We start from the raw sequence: 18,297 nt of genomic DNA, 5'->3' as shown, positions 1-18,297 counted from the left end.
TTGAAGAACTACTGGTATTTGATTTACATGAAGTTTGGTTTTGTTTACACTATTTTCTCTGCAGGCAAACAAGCAGTCAGAGTTATACATAAATATATATAATTATGCAAAATTTGGAAATGCCTTGTCATTATAGTGAAATATTAGCATACAATTTATTCAGTTTTAATTCATCAGACCCTTTTCTTCAAAATAAGCTCATCTCATATATAGACTGAAACTGTGTGGCTACCCACGTACCTCCTCATAAAAGCAAATAATCACCGCACTACCCGCCTGGTTGGTTTATGAGAGAGCAGTGGTGTGCGTCAACAGGAGTAGCATGTACTCTCACACAGTCAGAACATCTGTCTGCAGTATGGAAATAACAGACTCTCAAGGTGGAGGTGTGGGTTGTTTAGAGATCTGTTCTGAGGGTCAGGAAGTAACCTCTTTTCTGTATCTGGAGATGAGTGCAGCCATATAAAAGAGCCTCTTCTTGTTTTGTTTGTTGGTTTCTTTTTTAAAATTTGTGGTTTTTTACAATACAGGTGTGTTTATGGGACCCACAAATATACCATTTACCTCACAAGCAGCAACTGCATTTCAAGGTTTTCCTTCCATGGGCGTGCCAGTGCCTGCAGCTCCCGGTCTTATAGGAAATATGATGGGACAGAATACAAGCATGATGGTGGGCATGCCCATGCCCAATGGGTTTATGGGAAACACACAGACTGGAGTGATGCCACTTCCTCAGAATGTTGTTGGCCCTCAAGGAGGAATGATGGGACAGATGGGTGCACCACAGAGTAAGTTTGGCCTGCCACAAGCTCAGCAGCCTCAGTGGAACCTTTCACAGGTAGGGCTCATAAACTATCTACCATCTCAAAGTCCAAGAAACCATGTGTATATTCTGAGTAGTTCGTTTGAAATCTAATGATGTAGCAAAAGAATTGAATAAATGTAAGTTTGATCAGATCCGAATGTTTATAGATGTCATGAGGTTTTATCAGATAGATAAATGAGTCACTACCATCCTTATTTTAAGAATATTCTGTAAATAAATGTTAGGATTTTCCTTTTCCCATTTTGGCCTGTAACAGTTATAATAGTGAACATGCCTAATCTACCATTACTAGCTAGAAGTTATCTTTGGCAGCATACAAGAGACATCTCACTCTCATATCCGCCACCTGTCAGGCTTGGTACCAGCTTTATACTCAACTCCTAGGTGGGGTCTTTTAGTCGTCCACTTAGACCAGTCTGTCTTCACTAGTAAGCGTGGATCATTTTTGGTTAGCTCTTACCAATAAGAAAGAAATCCAGCTTCATATTTTCAAAGTACAGTTTTATGAAGGATCAAAGCTGTCTCTGTCATATGGTTACTGCCTATGGATTTATGAGGAGCATCCATTGGCTCAAGAGTCCCTGTGATAATAAAAACTCTGCTTGCCTCAGGTATCACTGACAAATTCCATGTCTGTCTGGGATAGTTTAAGTCAAGGAGTACCATTTCTGAATTAAATGCTCTTCTGACTTTTCTGCAGCCTTCAGCGGCTTTTGAGTTAAATGTTCTGGTTCTCATTCCCTTTCCTGCATCTTAGTGTCTTGGTTCCTGTAAGACCAGCAGCTTTACCTTTAGAAGATTGATTTCTAACAAACATTAGAAAAATTACCAAATGTCTTAGAATTGTGGTTTACAGGAGTACATAAAGCACATGTGTACACACTGCAAGCCTTGAAACTTGTAAGTGCCGGCCAGGCGTTAGTAATAGCTGTTCTGTTGCCAAGGTTCTGAAGTTCACTCAGCTCAGGTTAAATTACAGATGAGCCAGTGAAGAATCGCGGCCCTTGTCAGTAAGGCCATGATAGTATCTGTGAGCAGAAGTGAAGATGTGATCTGCCTGCCTTTAGACACATTGGAGCACTGGTGTGGTTATTGTGTCTTACAAAAACCCTGCAAAAAGAACAAAAGATAACACTGATCATAGGTTTGGAACTGTATTGTGGAAAATCCTGCCTTGCCTGATCTGTCATCAACCTTCGTAGTGAGAGAACCACTGGGCTAGATAAGAGGTAGATAAATATACTGGACTCTAGCCTGGAAGAAAATTACATGTAATCTTTTATAGGATATATAATTTTAGCTGTTAAAACACATGCTATGACATTTTTAATGTGAAAATGTATTAAAGCCATTTAGCATGCTAATAGAGAATACAGATATTTTGTAAATGTTAGGATGTTAATAGAGAATACAGGTATTTGGTAAATGTTAGAATAATTTTAGAATGTTTTAATTTCTCAAATTTCTCAGTTCAAGAAATACTCTCATAGTTGAAAGAGTCCATCAACTTATATACTCAGAAACAAATTAGAGGATTACTTTGGGATAAAAATTTAAATACAGAAAGTGAACTAAATATGGATTACTTCATAAGCAGTGCTAAACACAGGAAAAAATAAGGAACAAGGTTATTCTTGAATTAGTAGAGAGATATTTGGGCATGGTCTCCTTTACCTCTGTGCTTTGACTAAATTTTACATTAATGATGAAAAGTTTGGTTGTAGCTAAAGAATTAAGAATGAAAAGTGAGTAATCCTTGTCAACTAAGCCTTTTATGTGTTTCACAGATGAATCAGCAAATGGCTGGCATGAGTCTCAGTAGTGCAAACCCTACCGCAGGTTTTGGCCAGCCCCCCAGCACCACAGCAGGGTGGTCAGGCAGCTCATCGGGGCAGACTCTGAGCACACAACTGTGGAAGTGAAAAGCTGCAACAGAGTTTCATCCAAATCCAACACCCGACATTCCTCGCTACAAGGCATCTAGTTCCCGTTTATTCATGTACATATGTATTTTCCTTTCCCCCATTTGTTCACATTAAGAATTACCTGATTGACCGTGTTGGTCTGTGCTGATTAAATCTGATGTGAAAGCAGGTTGAGAAACCATCTTCTGTGGAGGGCAGCTGTGCTCATATTTCCCATGATGTCATAGCCACATTGAGAAGCTGCTCAGTTAACTTGCATAATCAGTTTTATTCTCAAAATTATAGCTCTAATGTTTGCATATAAGGGAAGTAGTTATCATGTTAGTAATACTTCTAACAGTATAAACCCCACCCCCAAATTAGCCAGTAATCCTGTAGGAAGGTACTGTATGATCAAATGTTTAATCATATAAATAGAATGTAAATGTATCACTGAGCACTGTTTCTAGTGTATCAAATTCTTTTATTCATCACTCACTTCACTGTGCTGTTGTCGATGTGCTTAACAGGGAACGTGATTAGTGAAAGGAAGATAAACCTGGATGTTACTTAAAACTTAGTGTTTCAAGAATTCAAATTTTTGCTGCCTCTTGTAATTTGGACCTCTTCTCATGTACATAGTGCTAATAAGAAGACCCTTTTTTCTGCACTATATGCACACAGGGTAACTAAAACAAAGCCACTTTTAATCCTTGAAGGTATATCCAGGTTTATGACAGTAATTGTGTTTACATTTTATGGTGCCTAGTATTGATAAAATGTTATTTCCCTATATTAAACAGATGAATCCACACACTTTATTTGTGGGTTTTATTTCCTTCAGTGTACACTGCCAAGAGTTGGGACTGTTTAGTTGACAAAATACTCATGATCAGGTTCTAAGACCTATTCCATCAATTATGAGATGGCTTGAGGAAGGGAGGGAGCAGCAGGACAGGAGATACTCAGAATTTTTCCCAGTGTCCTGTAGCTTCAGTGTACAAAAAAATCTTCCCAATTAGCTTTAGAGAACACATGCAGAACAAATGAAGACAACACATTTTATAGCATCCAGTTAGCTGTTTAAATAGATGTCCATCGGCTGACAGGAAGGGCTGAAGGAAAGGAACAATACCTGAATGAGCTGCAGCCTAAATTCCAGACTTCCTCTTCTACACCTGCATCTTGGCGTCTACACCTCAATGTTCACTGTGTCCAGGTGGTACTTTGGCTCATTGGCTAGATTGACCTTCTCTGTCCGAGTGTGCCACACGAGAACCTACAGAGGAAGAGGATATTTTAAGCAGCTGAACTATCAACACTTGCTGTCCCACCACATGAAGGAGATGATAAGTACCTTGGTGCAGTTACTAGCTTTTGGTTCCAGTTCTTCAACTGTTGTTATCTGCTTTAGAAAGTCAGATTCTTGCATCCCTGGCTGGGATCCACGGCGCTTAAATACAGCTTTAGGATTGGACAAGATGACTTGCAGACTCACAGCAAATCCTTTGTATTAAATAAAGAAAAAGAATTACTGTTGTACTTTTTTCCTTTGTAATTGTGGCCATGTCAAAAAGTACAGATAACTATTATATGGTTAGATTTTGGTATTCAAACTTGAATAGGAGCATTGCCTGCTTACAGTCTCAAAGAAAAATTAGTCACTGTGGCTTTGTATACTCTGAGGATACCTACCTCAATATGAGTTCAAATCTGTTGATAATAAAAAGTGAATTTCAGAAGCTGCTATCCTCAGAGTTCATCACGGCACCACATTTGATGCTCTGCATTATTGAGCTGAGGAGCTTCAGAAAGATGTCTCAACTATCCTTGAGGTGTTGGAGTGCTGGCCCAGCCTTCCTGCTTGCTTTTGACATCATTAATGTGCTTTATCATCGGGTCAGCACTGTTCCAAATGACTTGACATTGAGAAGATTAGAGATAGAGGTACTGTGGTCATACAAAACATAAGTATTACCTAATTTATAATTATTAGTTTTGCTCTTAAGCATGAAGGAAGTGAGCTTAGAAATCAGAAGAGGCACTATTAAGTCATTTGGTAAATTTGGTTTTTGTATTTGAGTGTTTGTTTAAAAAGGATATTGCTTAATGGTAGAGCACTGGCCTCACATGTGTTGAGGCCCTGAGTTCAGCCTTCAGTGCTGCAAAGACAAAGAAGTATGAACTCCCTCCAGTGATTTGTTTATATGACAGAACTGTTAGGATTTAACCTGCTTTAATACATTCCTAATGCACTCCACAGCTAGCCACACATGTTTTAGAAGTCTGAAGCCCGTGACACAGAACTCATGCCCCTCCAGGAGCTGATGGCTTGAGAGCCAAGCCAGGGATATCTCCATAGATAACTTTATGTCCTCTTTTTGGCAGTGGATATCTGCTGCTTTTTGGAGAAATGTAACATCAGACAGTAGTAGAAGAGCTGCGAGAAGACCACGCCCATCACCTCCAGGTGCCAGACTGGTCAGTCATGCACCCTGAACCCTGCTGCTTCTTGGAAATAGTTAACTCTTAGCCATGCACAAACAGGATGTGGTCTAGGAAATGCTGAGTGAAGCAAAATTAAAAAAAAAAAAAAAAAAAAAAAAACAGAAAACAACCCAGAACTCATAAAATGGCCTTCAGAATCCAGTGTCCTCCACTAGATAGAAATACACCGTGCATTCCGTCTAGTAAGCAACACGAAATTTGGAATCCAGCGTTTTGGTTTTTACTAACAAGGTTCTTGCATTTGGCACACCAGCCAAGTCACTTTACCTTTGTTAATGTCCCCATTTCTGCAAGGGAAGTATGAAAGCTCAACCTTGGTATTAGTGTAGGGTAAAGATCCTCCTGATGCAGAGGACTGCAGTGTGCAAACAGAAGTGTCACTGTGTAAAACAGTACCGAGGGCTGGGTAGTACCAGCCACCACTCACAGCTGTGGAAATCAGAGTAGACAGGTAAAGGGCTTGTGACAGTTCTGGGGCACAGAGCCAGGCCACATCCTGTCACGTGACTGATAAGACATCTGAATCTTCATCAGATACAGCTAGGTCAGCACAAGACTTCAGCAACACAACCAAAGCTTGAAGTTAATAAAGTGCCTTTTCTCTTGAGACCAAGTCAGATTAATGTTAATGGTTTTTTGCTGTCTTTCATGTGCTTCATCCTTTAAATGGAAGTCTGTCCTCACGCATACTGCTGTTTCTTTATATGGTTTCAAAGCACTGGTTTTTATATCCCTATTTTCATATGCACACACAATGAGCCAAATTATGCATAAGTAATTCTGAAAATATGGAACCATTTATGTCTGATTTCCTTCATTGTACCCTAAGATGTTAAACTCATCATCTGCAGCCCTGAAAGATTCAGATTAAGTAACTATTTTCTCCACTTCCCTGGATCAGGAGTATCTTGTAGCAGCTTGGTAAAATGAAGCACAGGTCACAGCTAGTCCTGAAGCCACCACTGTTTCTGCTGGGTGCCCTCTTGTTCTCACTGGAGAATGATAAAGACCTGAACAGCAGTACTCTCAAAGACCTTAGGGAGTGGCTTGGTCCGGGAACAAAACAACCTCCTTTCTAACAAAGGGACCAGAGGGAGAGAGGACATAATCCAGATGTTCTTCATTCATTTACCTCAGCTGGCTCTGCCCATTCTCCACTCAGGAAGCAGGTCGCAGCCAGCAAGCAGTCATCAGGGAAGTAAGCCAAACTGAGTTGCTTCAGGGAAACCCACTGCCCGGATGAGATACCAGGGAGAAGCTAAAGTGGTCTCCCTTGGAAACGGGCCAAACTTTTAACTCCTGACCATTGATGTTCAGTCTCTATGGATGTCTTGGGTTTTCTTCAGTTTTGCTCGTATTCGTGCCTCAAACAAGTTTATCTTCAGAGACTGGTTTAGCTTTAAAGGTACTGCTCTGTGTTTGGAGGTATTAGGATCCTGACAGAAACCATAGGAGTAGGGTTTTCTGTCTGGGTTAGTTACAGAACAATGTGCTATGCCAGCGAAAAATGACGATTCGCTGTGTATGCTGGGCTTCTTAACATCCAACGACGGGGAGGAAGAACATGTTCCCTAATAGGCAGAGGGAAGGGCTTGCCTCAATAGACTACATGCTTACTGAATGCTGGCTGGAAACAAGGTGGAACCTTAATATCCAATAATCGGTTTAATTTTTGGATAAAATAAAACCACAGGGGAATTGGAGAATAGATGCCTCATTGGCTAAGAACATTCAGTTGCCAGCACTCATGGTATCAAAACCATCTGTAGGTCTGGTGTCAAGGCTCCCATACCCTCTGATTTCTGCAGGCACCAGACATGCACACGTGTTCACATACATACATGCAGGCTTAGTTTTTTTTTTTTTTAAGCCAAAGGATTACATAAACAAAGTATTCAGACATTGGGAGTGAAACACATATGTTACAGCTCCCAGAGAATAGATAAATGTCAGCCCTAAAACTGCCAAAGCTTCTCTGAAGAGGCCACTCCACAGACAAGGAATCCCCAAACTCTACAGTCTGCTTTAGTGGATGACTTAGAGCTTGAAGAAGCCCTAGCAAATATCTGCAGAGCCAGACACTGTGCTAGTGGTTAGAAGTTGTTCTCAAGCCTTCAGTGTGATCAGCTGATGCCTGCAAAAGTCCCCAGGCCAAGTAGAGGTCTAGAAAGGAGCAAGTGGATCAGTTACAGTGACTCAGCCAGGAAACAGTTGCATTCTCAGCAAGAGCACAGCATCCTAATAGTACTTTACCTGAAGCACCTGCATGAAACATGGAGATGGCTGGCTAGTGTGGGGTCACATTAGCTCTGTGAAAGCACAGATGCTCCTGCCTAAATTTAAAAACAAGTCTTGAAGAGATAAAAGTGCCTCCAAATAACTTGATCATGTCCCAGTACAAAGTTCAAAAATATGTACACATTTATAATGCAGCATATGTTATGTGTGTGTGTGCTCATACTATATATGCATATCAATATTACCCAACAATTTGAAATTCAAAATGTCTCAGAACTGCTCTTTCTGTCTCTTTTGAAGAGGTAACTACTGTTTCTCCCTCTCTCCCTCCCTCCCTCCCTCCCTCCCTCCCTTCCCCTCCCTCCCTCCTTCCCTACCCCTCCCTCCCTCTCTCTCTCCTTCCCCCTTCTACCCTTTTCCCTTCATAACCCACTAAACTTGTCTCTGAAAAAAAAAGAGGTCTCAGAACCAAAACCTCCTGGTGTACAAAGAAGTAGGAAAATAAAATGACATAACCAAAGAAACAAATCCAGAAATGATAAAGACGATAGAATTATAAAGTATAATAAATATGCTCATTATATTATAAATCTTTTCATATTCAAGAAGACTGAAGAGATGTGAGAGATAAGAAAGGGCCAAGGTCTTCTTAGTAATAAAAATACAAGAAGACGTAAAGTGTCCTGGGTAGAATTAACATGAGATATTAAAGAATAAAAAAATCAGTAACGAACAAACAACAAAATAGAATAAAATAAAAATAAGACTAGTGTTTGAGCACTGTAATGAAACGTGAGAGGAAGACAAAAATAGCTGAAGAAATGATGACTGTTTCCAGCCTTCAGTGAAGTTATGTAAAGCCTGAGCCACCCTGCCAGACAATGTAACCTAAATGAAGACCACTCCAGCCATAATAGCACTTTACCCAATCTTCACACATGAATGTTCTCAAATCACAGAAGTCATAAACCAATTCCCCCCAAAACTTAAAGCAATTCAAGTTACATAAAGTATGCTGTCTCTAATGTGATAGAATTGAAAAGAGTAACAAAGAAACATAAGCTTCAAATATTTGGAAACTAGGTCAATTACAGGTCACATAAATCAAGGGAAATGAGAACAAAACATGAAAGTCTGAATCTAATATAGTACATGGGAAATTATTGTGGCAGTACACATGTGTGCACATGTGTGGGAGGTAGAACTGTGTATACGGGTATGGAGGTCGGAGGAAAATGTTGGATGTTTTCTCTCACTCTCCACCCTATTTGGGGAACAGAGTCTCTCACTGAACCTAGAATCGACCAACTGGCTAACTGGTTGGCTGCAAACCCATCAGATCCTCCTGTTTTCACTTCCCGCCTGTCTTGGACTTCTAGGCATGTGCCACCACATCCAGCTGCTTACACAGATGCTAAGGATCCAAACTCCAGCCCCTGTGCCTGTGCAGTGAGCACTTGACTCATTGAGCCATTACCATCCCAATTCCAAAAATGATTTTTTAAATACAAGGCATCACTGTGCTGTCCAGATGCTCCAACAGACTAGTTTGAGACTTCCTGCCTTAGCCTTCTAAGTAGCTAAAACTATATAGAACATTATGCCAAGCAAAAAATATAATTTTCAAAAATATCTTTAGATGCTAAACTAGAAAGATGAGGTCCCACTAAAACCCAAGTCCTGAAGTACTATTTAATGTAACAGCGGAAATCAGGAATAGAGAATGTGCAATAAAGTCTGCTTCTTTGGGAGAAGAAGAAAACTTGACTGTGGTGGAATGAATGAGAAATGTCTCCCAAAAATGCAGATATTTGAACTCTTGGGCCGCAGTGGCACTGCTTGGGAAGGATCAGGAGATGAGGTCTTGCTTAGCAGTGTGTAACTAGAACAAGCTTGTAAGCATACAGCCTCACCCTGCTTGTGTAGTTTTCCTGACTGAAGATGTGCGCTCTCAGTTTCTTGCTCCTGCTGCTTGCTGCTGTACCTCCCCACCACAAAAGGCTCCTGTTCCTCTGGAATTGTAAGACCGAATACACTCTTCTGTAAGTGCTTCTGGTCATGATGCTTTCTTATTACAGCGCCAGAAAAGTCACGAATACACTGATAAACATCTTTCCATAACTTCTTGAGAAGTAGAAGGCACAAACCACCAATGCTGAGAGAACAAACTCTAGTAACATGAATAACAAAAAGTATTAACTTTATGATAGAGATTTGGACCCCTCAGACTAGAACAAACAAATTGAGAGACAAACTACAAAGCAACAGCCAATGAAGAATAGCCTGATGTTGAAGGAAAGGTCACAGTTAAGCCCCTTGCAGTACTACTTCATAGGGCCAGACAGCCTCACTGGTGAATCCCAGCAGTCATTTAAAAAACAAATAATAGAGGTTCTATATTTATTCTTATTTTTAATAAAAAGGAAAGAATGCTTCCCAAAATACCCTGACGGTCAGCCTTGCCCAGATACCCAATACTATGCAAATCATTACAAGAAAACTGCAGCCAAAGCTCATGAAAAAAAGGCAGAAAACCCCTCCAGCTTCTTCACATTCACTCCAGCATTCAAAAGGGAAATAAGCCATGACCACATGTGTTAATCTCAAGATCACAAGGTCATGTTCTCTGCTGTATAATTCACTATTATAAAAGGAAAAGCTGTCTTGATAGATGGTCAATACTCATTTGACAAAAAGTCCAATGTCTTCATGACTAAAGGGAAGGTGGTGACTCTCACTGAACCAATAATGTAGGTGAACTTTCTCGATTTGAAAAAGAACATTGAAGGAGGAGGAAGAAGAAAGGGGGGATGAGGGAAGGAAGGAAAGAGAGGGAAAGAAAGGGAGAGAGAAAAACAGAAAAGAAAGAAAAAGGAAGGAAGAAAATAGAAGAGAAAACAGCTATTACTGACATTTTACTTCTGGATACAAAGACTGACTCAAACTTATGTAGGTTGAAGTTTACTCATTTTATTCAGCAATGCAGTGGAGAGTCTTGCTACTGAAATAAGCCCTTCCCATTTTTTTTAAACAAAAAAGGTGACACAGATGAGTATAAAGTACATAGTACAAAAAGAAGCAAAGCTGCTCTTTCTCACCCAGGCAGTAGCATCAACAGCCATTGCCAGTGTCTTCTGCTGGACAGCGACCACCTTGGTCACACCTCCATGTACCTGACCCGCTAGCACACTCTTTATCCCTCACTTTGTATAGACACTAATCTTACAGGTCTTCTGCAGATCAAGCCCCCTCCTGGCCTTTATAATCTGATCACAGGATACTAACCACCTTCTAAATCACTGGCCAGCGGTACTGGACTCTTGACATGCTTTTTTAAAACTCATTTTATGTGCATAGATGTTGTGCCTGCAGGTATATCTGCACGCCACATGCAAGCCTGGTGCTTGCAGAGGCCCAAAGATGACATTGGATGTTCTGGAACTGGGGTTAAAAGATGATTGTGAGTCCTGTGGGTACTGAGAATCGAACCTGGGTCTTCTGGAAGAACTTAACTGCTTTTAACTGCTGAACCATCTCTTTAGCTCCTAGACATGCTCTTTCAATGCTACTGATGACAATTTCTAAAATCTCTCTCCATCCACTGAAAAAGAATGATGATTTCAAATCCAAAATAAAACTCTCTCTCTCTCTCTCTCTCTCTCTCTCTCTCTCTCTCTCTCTCACACACACACACACACACACACACACACTCTAGTCAGAACTTGTTGGAAAAAGGAAGGTACATGTGGTACCTCTGCTTCTCATAGCATACATACACACACATACACACAGTCATTAAAATGATGTCTTAGTCATTGTTCTTGCTATGGAGAGACATTATGGCCAAGGCATTTTTTTTTTAAATAAAAGAAACCATTTAATTATGGACTTGCTTACAGTTTCAGAGGCCACTCCACTACCATCATGGCAGGAAGCATGGTGGCATTCAGGCAGACATGGTGCTGGGGAAGGAGCTGAGAGTTCTACACCCTGACCCATAGGAAGAGATGGAGAAGAAGGGAGGGAGGGAGGGAGGGAGGGAGGGGGGGGGAGGGAGGGAGGGGGAGAGGGGGAGAGAGAGAGAGAGAGAGAGAGAGAGAGAGAGAGGAGAGAGGAGGAGAGAGGAGGAGAGAGGAGAGAAGAGAGAAGAGAGGACTGAGACTGAGGTGGGCCTGTCCTGGGCTTTTGAAACCTCACAGACCATTCCCAGTAACACACTTATTCCAAAAGGCCATACCTCCTAATCCTTCTCAGATAGTGCCACTCCATTAAGCATCCAAACATAAGAGCCTATGGGGGCCATTCTTACTCAACCACTACAAATGGTATGCCTAGGTATTCCCAGCTTTGGCCACCAATCTTTAAAGAACTATTCTTCGCCATTGCCTTCTCATGGCCTCTGTAGCATAATCGTTTGACCTATAAATATAAGAATTTATTACCTGTCTGCCAATTATATTTCATTAATCTATATACTAACATATGGTAGGTACACATGTACATGTAGGTGCACACACGTATCGGTGGAGGCCAGAGGTCAGTCTTGGGTGTTCCTTCTCAGAACTACCATCTTGTTTCCTAATGTAAGGTCTCATGATCTGGAAAGACCTTGAGCTTTCTGGTTACATCAGATTGGCTTGCCGGCAAGTACTAGAGATCCATCTCTCTCCACCTCCCCAGCTCCGGGTTGCAAAGTGAATGCCACCATATTTACACAGTTGTCATGGTGCCAAGGATCAACCTCAGGTCCTGTGTTTGTGAGACAAGCACTTTATGGACTGAGCCACCTCTCCAGGTCCTGGAATGGCAGATTTTAATCTGTAGGTAGAGACCCCCCTTTGGGACTTTTTGGAATGGAAATGACCATTTCCGAGGTGTCACATATCAGATATTTACATTATGAGTCATAAGAGTAGCAACAAAAAATGCTATGGTTGGGGGTCACTACAACATGAAGAACTGTATTAAAGGCCACAGTACTGGGAAGGTTGAAACCACTGTCCCAGAGTGTCTTTAAACTGAAGACACAGACTACATTTTCAAGTTGGAATGTGTAACCTATCTAGCTTTGCAACCCCCGCCCCCACCACCAAGATTGTTTTAGCCATTCTGAACCTCTTGCTTTTCCTTATGAACTGAATGGCTCTCTCAAGTTCTACAAAAAGCACGACTGCAGTTTTGACCGATTATTCTGAAGCTATGGGCCAGTGTGAAGACTATCGCAATCTTCTCTGTTAGGTCTTCTAATCCATTAACACGACGTCATTTCATTCAGTTCTTTAGTTCCACTGATTTTAGTTTCCATTGTACAGAGGTCTTATACTTCATTTTAATATCTTATTATCCTTATCACAACTGTGAATGAAAAATAACAATGAAAATTTCTCCTTTAACTTCTGACTGTTTTCTGCCATTGTGTCTAAAATATAACTCTTTTTGTTTTAAGATTTTAGGGTCTCCGTATGTAATCCTTGATAGCCTGTAACTTGCTACATGGACCAGGCTAGTCTGAAATTCACAGAGATTTGCCTGCCTTGGCCCCCTAGTGTTGGGATTACAGGTGGCTCCCCATGCCCAGTTTATGTTTGTACTCTGCATCCGGCAGCACGGGCCAGCTCATTTGGTACCCCAGGGTTTTCTCATGCAAAAAAAGTCCATCTCTAAGAGTTTTACTTCTCCCTTTCCTGTCGTCACCCAACTTCGTTGCTTTTTACTTTTCCCTAATTGCTTTGACAAAAACCTTCATGGACTCGTGAAGACAGTTGAATGAGCCTTATCCTTAATCCCCGAGGGAAAAGCTTGGAGCAGAAGCTAAGAATGTTCGCTCTGTGTTTTTCATTGATGGACATCATCAAATAGAGGCAGTTTCCTTCCATTCCTAGTCGGGCTTTATTAGATTTATCTTTATATGTCTGTGTGTAGATATAAGAACATGTATGCAGGTGCTCACAGAGGCTGGAGTTACAGGTGGTTGTGGGGGCTAGAAGACAAATTTGGGTCCTCTGAGTGAGCAGCATGTGTCCTACTTTACTGGTGAGTCGTCTCTCCAGGCCCCTGCCTAGTATTTTTATCATGAGAAATATTTAAATTTTGTTTACTGCTTTTAAAATTTTGTTTGTTTCCCCCTTATATTGACTTGTCTTATCAACATTGACTTTTGTATCTGAGCTTGCATTCCAGGGGTAATCCAATATGGTCATGTTTGAATGGCCATGGCTGTTGTAGTTAGCAGTGAGAACAGATTACATTGTACAGCAAGCTCACATAGGTTTATTGGACACTGTGGTGGCAAGGGCATCATAACATGCCAGAAGGGCAAAGAGCAAACAGGCACGTGCGGAAGATACAAACACGGATAACCTTGCTTTGTAACAAAATCCTCTGGTAGCAGCTAATCCGGTTTTGAGAGAGCAAGAACTCTATGTTTTCTATGTTTCCATGGTTCTCCCCCTAATCATTCACACACGATTGCATGACAAAGACATGCCGTGGCAAAGGCTCCTCCCTAATCTGCCATGCTTGGCAAGCAAACAGAACTGCAGCCATACTTAACTTCTCATCCACTTTGGAATCATTTTCTTCTGAAGAGGAATGAAGAGGCACAGTGAGCCATAGTGTGGTTATGTAGGTCCATTTATTAAACTGCTCTAGAATCCTAACTGGAACCTTATGCTTGCTTCAAGGCACCCTTTCCCCACCCCACCTTTAACTATTGTCTTTCTTAAAACTCCTCAAAAACCACATGGCAGTCATTGTTCTCTCTGTGTGTGTGTGGGGGGGGGAGGGGAACCTATAGTACTTCTAAGAAGTACTTTAAAAAGAGAATTTACTTAAATCTTTAGTCTGAAGACAACAACAACAAAAGACACCACAATCACTGAAAGCAGCTGTCAGGAGGAACATGGATGGAAACTTGGTCCAGAGAGCCCCGTGTGAATTACAGAGCCTTAGCTAACTGAATTCTGCAAATGCCCATTCATGTTTTCTGAACAGGAATGCATTTGAAGCTTAGAGGGGAAGGAACTCCACTGATTTGGAGACCAGTGGGAATGGAACCTACACCGCCCCGTGAGGGGCTGATGCAATGGGCATGCAATGGGCACACAATGGACACACAATGGTCATGCAATGGGCACGCAATGGGCACCCAATGGACACACAATGGGCATGCAATGGGCACGCAATGGGCGCGCAATGGGCACCCAATGGGCATGGAATGGGCACACAATGGGCATGCGTGCCAGTGCACTTTCACTCTTCCAGGCACTCTTGCTTTAATTGGCAGTCAAAAACAACCTACATTTTAGTTTGGAGGAATTAGAGATTTATGTTCCCCATTGTATTACTAAAATGGGTCACACTATACTACTTTCAGACAATCCAGAAAAACAAGAGCAGAGAAAAGACAAAGGAACTTGTGTCTGGTTTCAACCCTGGCTAACAGCAGTATAACCATTCCTAGCTTCTTGAGGGGTTTGGTGACAAAGCTGTCACACGGGTCATCTCCAGCGGGAGCCTCGTTGGTTCCGGACTTTAAGCTGTAAGGCATTTCCTAATGACCTACTTTAATGAGATGGTGTGGAGTATGGCAGAGTCACTGCCGGGAGACTTTTAATCCAGTGCTCCTGGCTTTGAATCTCGCCTCTGCCTCTTATTTAAAGTGCCTTGGTGAAGTGCTCTCATTGCGCTGTGCCTCAGTCTCTCCAGATGTAAAATGGAGATGGTGGGTAGTTAATGCAAGTCACGCGTGCGTTGCTGAAGCCGAGGAATTGCCAGAATAGAAGGCCTTTCTTTTCTTATCCCCAGGCCAGTTCTAAATTACTTATCTCCAAGATTATACTAAATAACAGCAATTTTCCATTTTTAATTTCTTTTGGTCAATTCAATCATTCCAGAAAACCTTTACAGGTGTGGTAGCACACACATATAATCTCAGCACTTGGGAGTGGGAGATAGGAGGACCAGGAGCTTGACGTGACCCTTGGCTAAACAGCTAGTTCAAACCAAGGACCCTTTCTGAGTACATCACTTTCTTCCTTACCACTGAGGGAGGCATTGAGTTACACACAGTCCTAACCCTCTGGGAACTCCTAGTCCTTCTAGGAATATTGAGACGAATAGGGCCAGGTTCTCAGCGCTACAGGAGAGGGCCCTGCAAATCCTGTGGGCACAGAACAGGGAGATGCAAAGGTCTGACTGCAGGGAGGTCTCAGAAGTGAGGAAATCTGAGGAGGATCTTGAAGTCTCCACCCACACAGAGGAAGAAGTGAGGCTTGAGGCCAAGCACTAGTTTGGGCAACTGGGATGGGAGGCAAGGCTTCTTTTTAATCATCCTAGGATTCTTCTTGCAACAGGTACTAGTAACTTATTGGTTGATAATCGATTTTAGGGAAATCCCTATGGGTACAACACATAGATAACAGGCAGCGGATAGTTAGGAGTATGACAGCGACACCAGGTGGTCTGGGGAAAGAGGAGCAGATAGGATAGATAGCGCACTGACTAGGGCGTTTAGCATAGGCATAGCACAGGCAGTAATCAAGATATGACTGGGGAACTTGCACACGGGCAATGAGCATCTCACACCACAGACCTGGAAGGCCTTTTGGAGTCACTAGAAAACGAAGCAGGATGGACAGAGCTGACCCCTACCCAGGCAGGTCTATGGCTCCCCCTGGACATTTCCCATGGGCCTCCTCAGTCTTGAGCATCTAAGTCAACTTGCCTCTTGCTCTGTGAAAACGCTTATCTCAGCCTCCTCAGTAAGGTCGCTAACAGCCTCAGAGCTACTGCATGCCAAATCCCACGGCCCAAATCCTTCTTATCTTAACCTCTAAGAGCCTGAAGACTTGTAGCCAAAGGAGCTTTGACATGGATGCCAGGGGCCTCCTCAAGGCATTAATCCCCAAGAATATATCTTTTTCCATTTCTGCCTCCAGCTCAAACAAGCCCTGCGATTCTGATTAATGTGGGCTCAGTAGAGAGACTCCCTCCCAGGACCACAGAGGCAGTGCCTGCCATGCGGCATGGGCAGACATTCTCCAACCTGCGCTTCTATGAGCGCCTGAGGCCTTTGTGCCCCACAGTCCGCTCTAGACTAGCTGAGGTAGGGCTCTGGACGGCAACTCGATGCTTCTTCAGCATCAAGTCACCACCACTGGCTTCTCACCCCCTCTTCATCAGTATTAACATCTACTTTGTTATTTACTAATTCCTAGAATGCATTTTGAACTTGTACCAGCTTTTTTTCTGTGAGTGTGTATATGTGTGTGGACACATGGAGGTGAGGGACATGCACACATGGGAGCCAGAGGAGACTGTTGGGTATCCTGCTCTCTCTCTCTTTCTTTCTCTCTCTCTCTCCCTCCCTCCCCCCCTCCCCTCTCTCTCTCTCTCTCCCTCCCTCCTTGCCTCCCCCCTCCTTTCCTCCCTCTCTCTCTCTCTCTCTCTCTCTCTCTCTCCCTCCCTCCCTCCCCCCCTCCCTCTCTCCCTCCCTACCTCCTTTCCTCCCTCCCTCTCTTTGATACGGGGTCTCTCATTATCCCAGTGCTAGGCTGGTGGCCATCAATTCCCCCTGACCCCTTTCTAAGCGTGCCTTTTTTTTCTTTTTTAATTAAAATTTCCACCTGCTCCCCGTTTCCCATTTCCCTCCCCCTCCTCCCACATATTGCCCCCTCCCCCCCACTCCCCTCCCCCTATCCCCACTCCTCTTCTCCAACCCCCACTCCACTCCCCCTCCCTCTCGATACTGAAGAGCAGTCCAAATTCCCTGCCCTGCGGGAAGACTAAGCGTGCCTTTTTATACGAACAACAATTCCAGGCCTGAGAGCTGGCCCGGTGCTGAAGAGCAGGTACGGCTTGTGCAGGGACGCGTTTGGTTCTAGTACCCACATTACACAGCTCACTATCACCAGTAACTCCAGCTCCCGGAGTACCCCATGCCTCCTTTGGCCTCCACAGGGCAGCTGCACATGCCCACACATGGGCACACAGACACAGTCATATTTTAAAATAATCTTTGAAAAAAAAAACAACTCGGTTTTGTTACTGTGCTTGACCTTGGGGCATTCCAGCCTCTTCACATTTATCTGCTTATGTTTTGATTTATCTTAAACTGATCTGCTTATAAAATGCCCCTTCTTAGGACTTTGAGTACCTCTTCTTTTTTTCCTTTCTCAAATACAAAAGCACATGTCTTCTAATTGACTGTGTTACATTATAAAATCCTTACTAAATTTTTTAATGTTTAAGGCCCAAAGAGCCTTATCACGTTTCTTCCTTATCACGAACTTAATCATCCAATCTGTAATCAAATCTACCCCCCCTGAAGGAGTGCACATATGTGGTATTTACTGACTCTGCTCCCCCGCCACAGGTGTTATTACATAAGCATGCTCAAATTTTAATGGAAAACATTATTTTCACACCATTTCTCTTTCTGGATTTTAACTGTTAGCTCCTTTGCAGCGCCGAAAGAAATGCCTGAGAGAAACTGCTCAAGGCGAGATTTTCCTTAGCTCGCGGTTGCAGAAGGCTCTGCCCACAGTAGCTCGGCACTGCGACTTCGAGGCTGAGGCTGAACATCAAGGCAGCCAATGTGTAGCGGAGGCAAAAGCGCTTTCTTCAGAGTCTGCAAAGCAGAGAGTGAAGAGGACGGGGCGGGAATAAGACAGACCCCAAGCTGCACGCCCAGGGACTCACTCCCTTTGAGTAGACCCCACCCTCTAGTCTCCCTGGCTTGTAACAGTCCTGTTAGGAATCCCTGCATTTGTTAACACAATGCTGAGGCCAAGGCCCCATGATCCCATCAGTCTCCCACAG

At 42.8% G+C, this 18,297-nt stretch overlaps 2 protein-coding genes across 3 annotated transcripts in view; one reads left to right on the top strand and one right to left on the bottom strand.

The window, feature by feature from the left end:
• Window positions 1–4,455, top strand: part of Smap1 (small ArfGAP 1) — a 73,204-nt gene extending 68,749 nt beyond the window's left edge. The window contains exons 10-11 of one of the 2 annotated variants that reach the window (XM_057794762.1): window positions 531–838; window positions 2,614–4,455. In XM_057794762.1, coding sequence (XP_057650745.1) covers window positions 531–838; window positions 2,614–2,748 — 443 coding nt within the window. In that variant the 3' untranslated portion in view covers window positions 2,749–4,455. The remainder of the gene's footprint in view (window positions 1–530; window positions 839–2,613) is intronic. The other variant, XM_057794763.1, reaches the window with a different exon arrangement.
• B3gat2 (beta-1,3-glucuronyltransferase 2) overlaps window positions 3,787–18,297 on the bottom strand; it is a 77,246-nt gene continuing 62,735 nt past the window's right edge. The window contains exons 3-4 of the mRNA XM_057794765.1: window positions 4,088–4,236; window positions 3,787–4,009 (exon numbers count right to left, since the gene is read on the bottom strand). Of these exons, the coding sequence (XP_057650748.1) occupies window positions 3,923–4,009; window positions 4,088–4,236 (236 nt within the window). The 3' untranslated portion in view covers window positions 3,787–3,922. The remainder of the gene's footprint in view (window positions 4,010–4,087; window positions 4,237–18,297) is intronic.

This window comes from Chionomys nivalis, chromosome 19 (assembly GCF_950005125.1).
Source record: "Chionomys nivalis chromosome 19, mChiNiv1.1, whole genome shotgun sequence".
Lineage (NCBI taxonomy): Eukaryota > Metazoa > Chordata > Mammalia > Rodentia > Cricetidae > Chionomys > Chionomys nivalis.
Note: the sequence above shows the minus strand (reverse complement) of the source record. Positions and strands in the feature narration are given on the sequence as shown.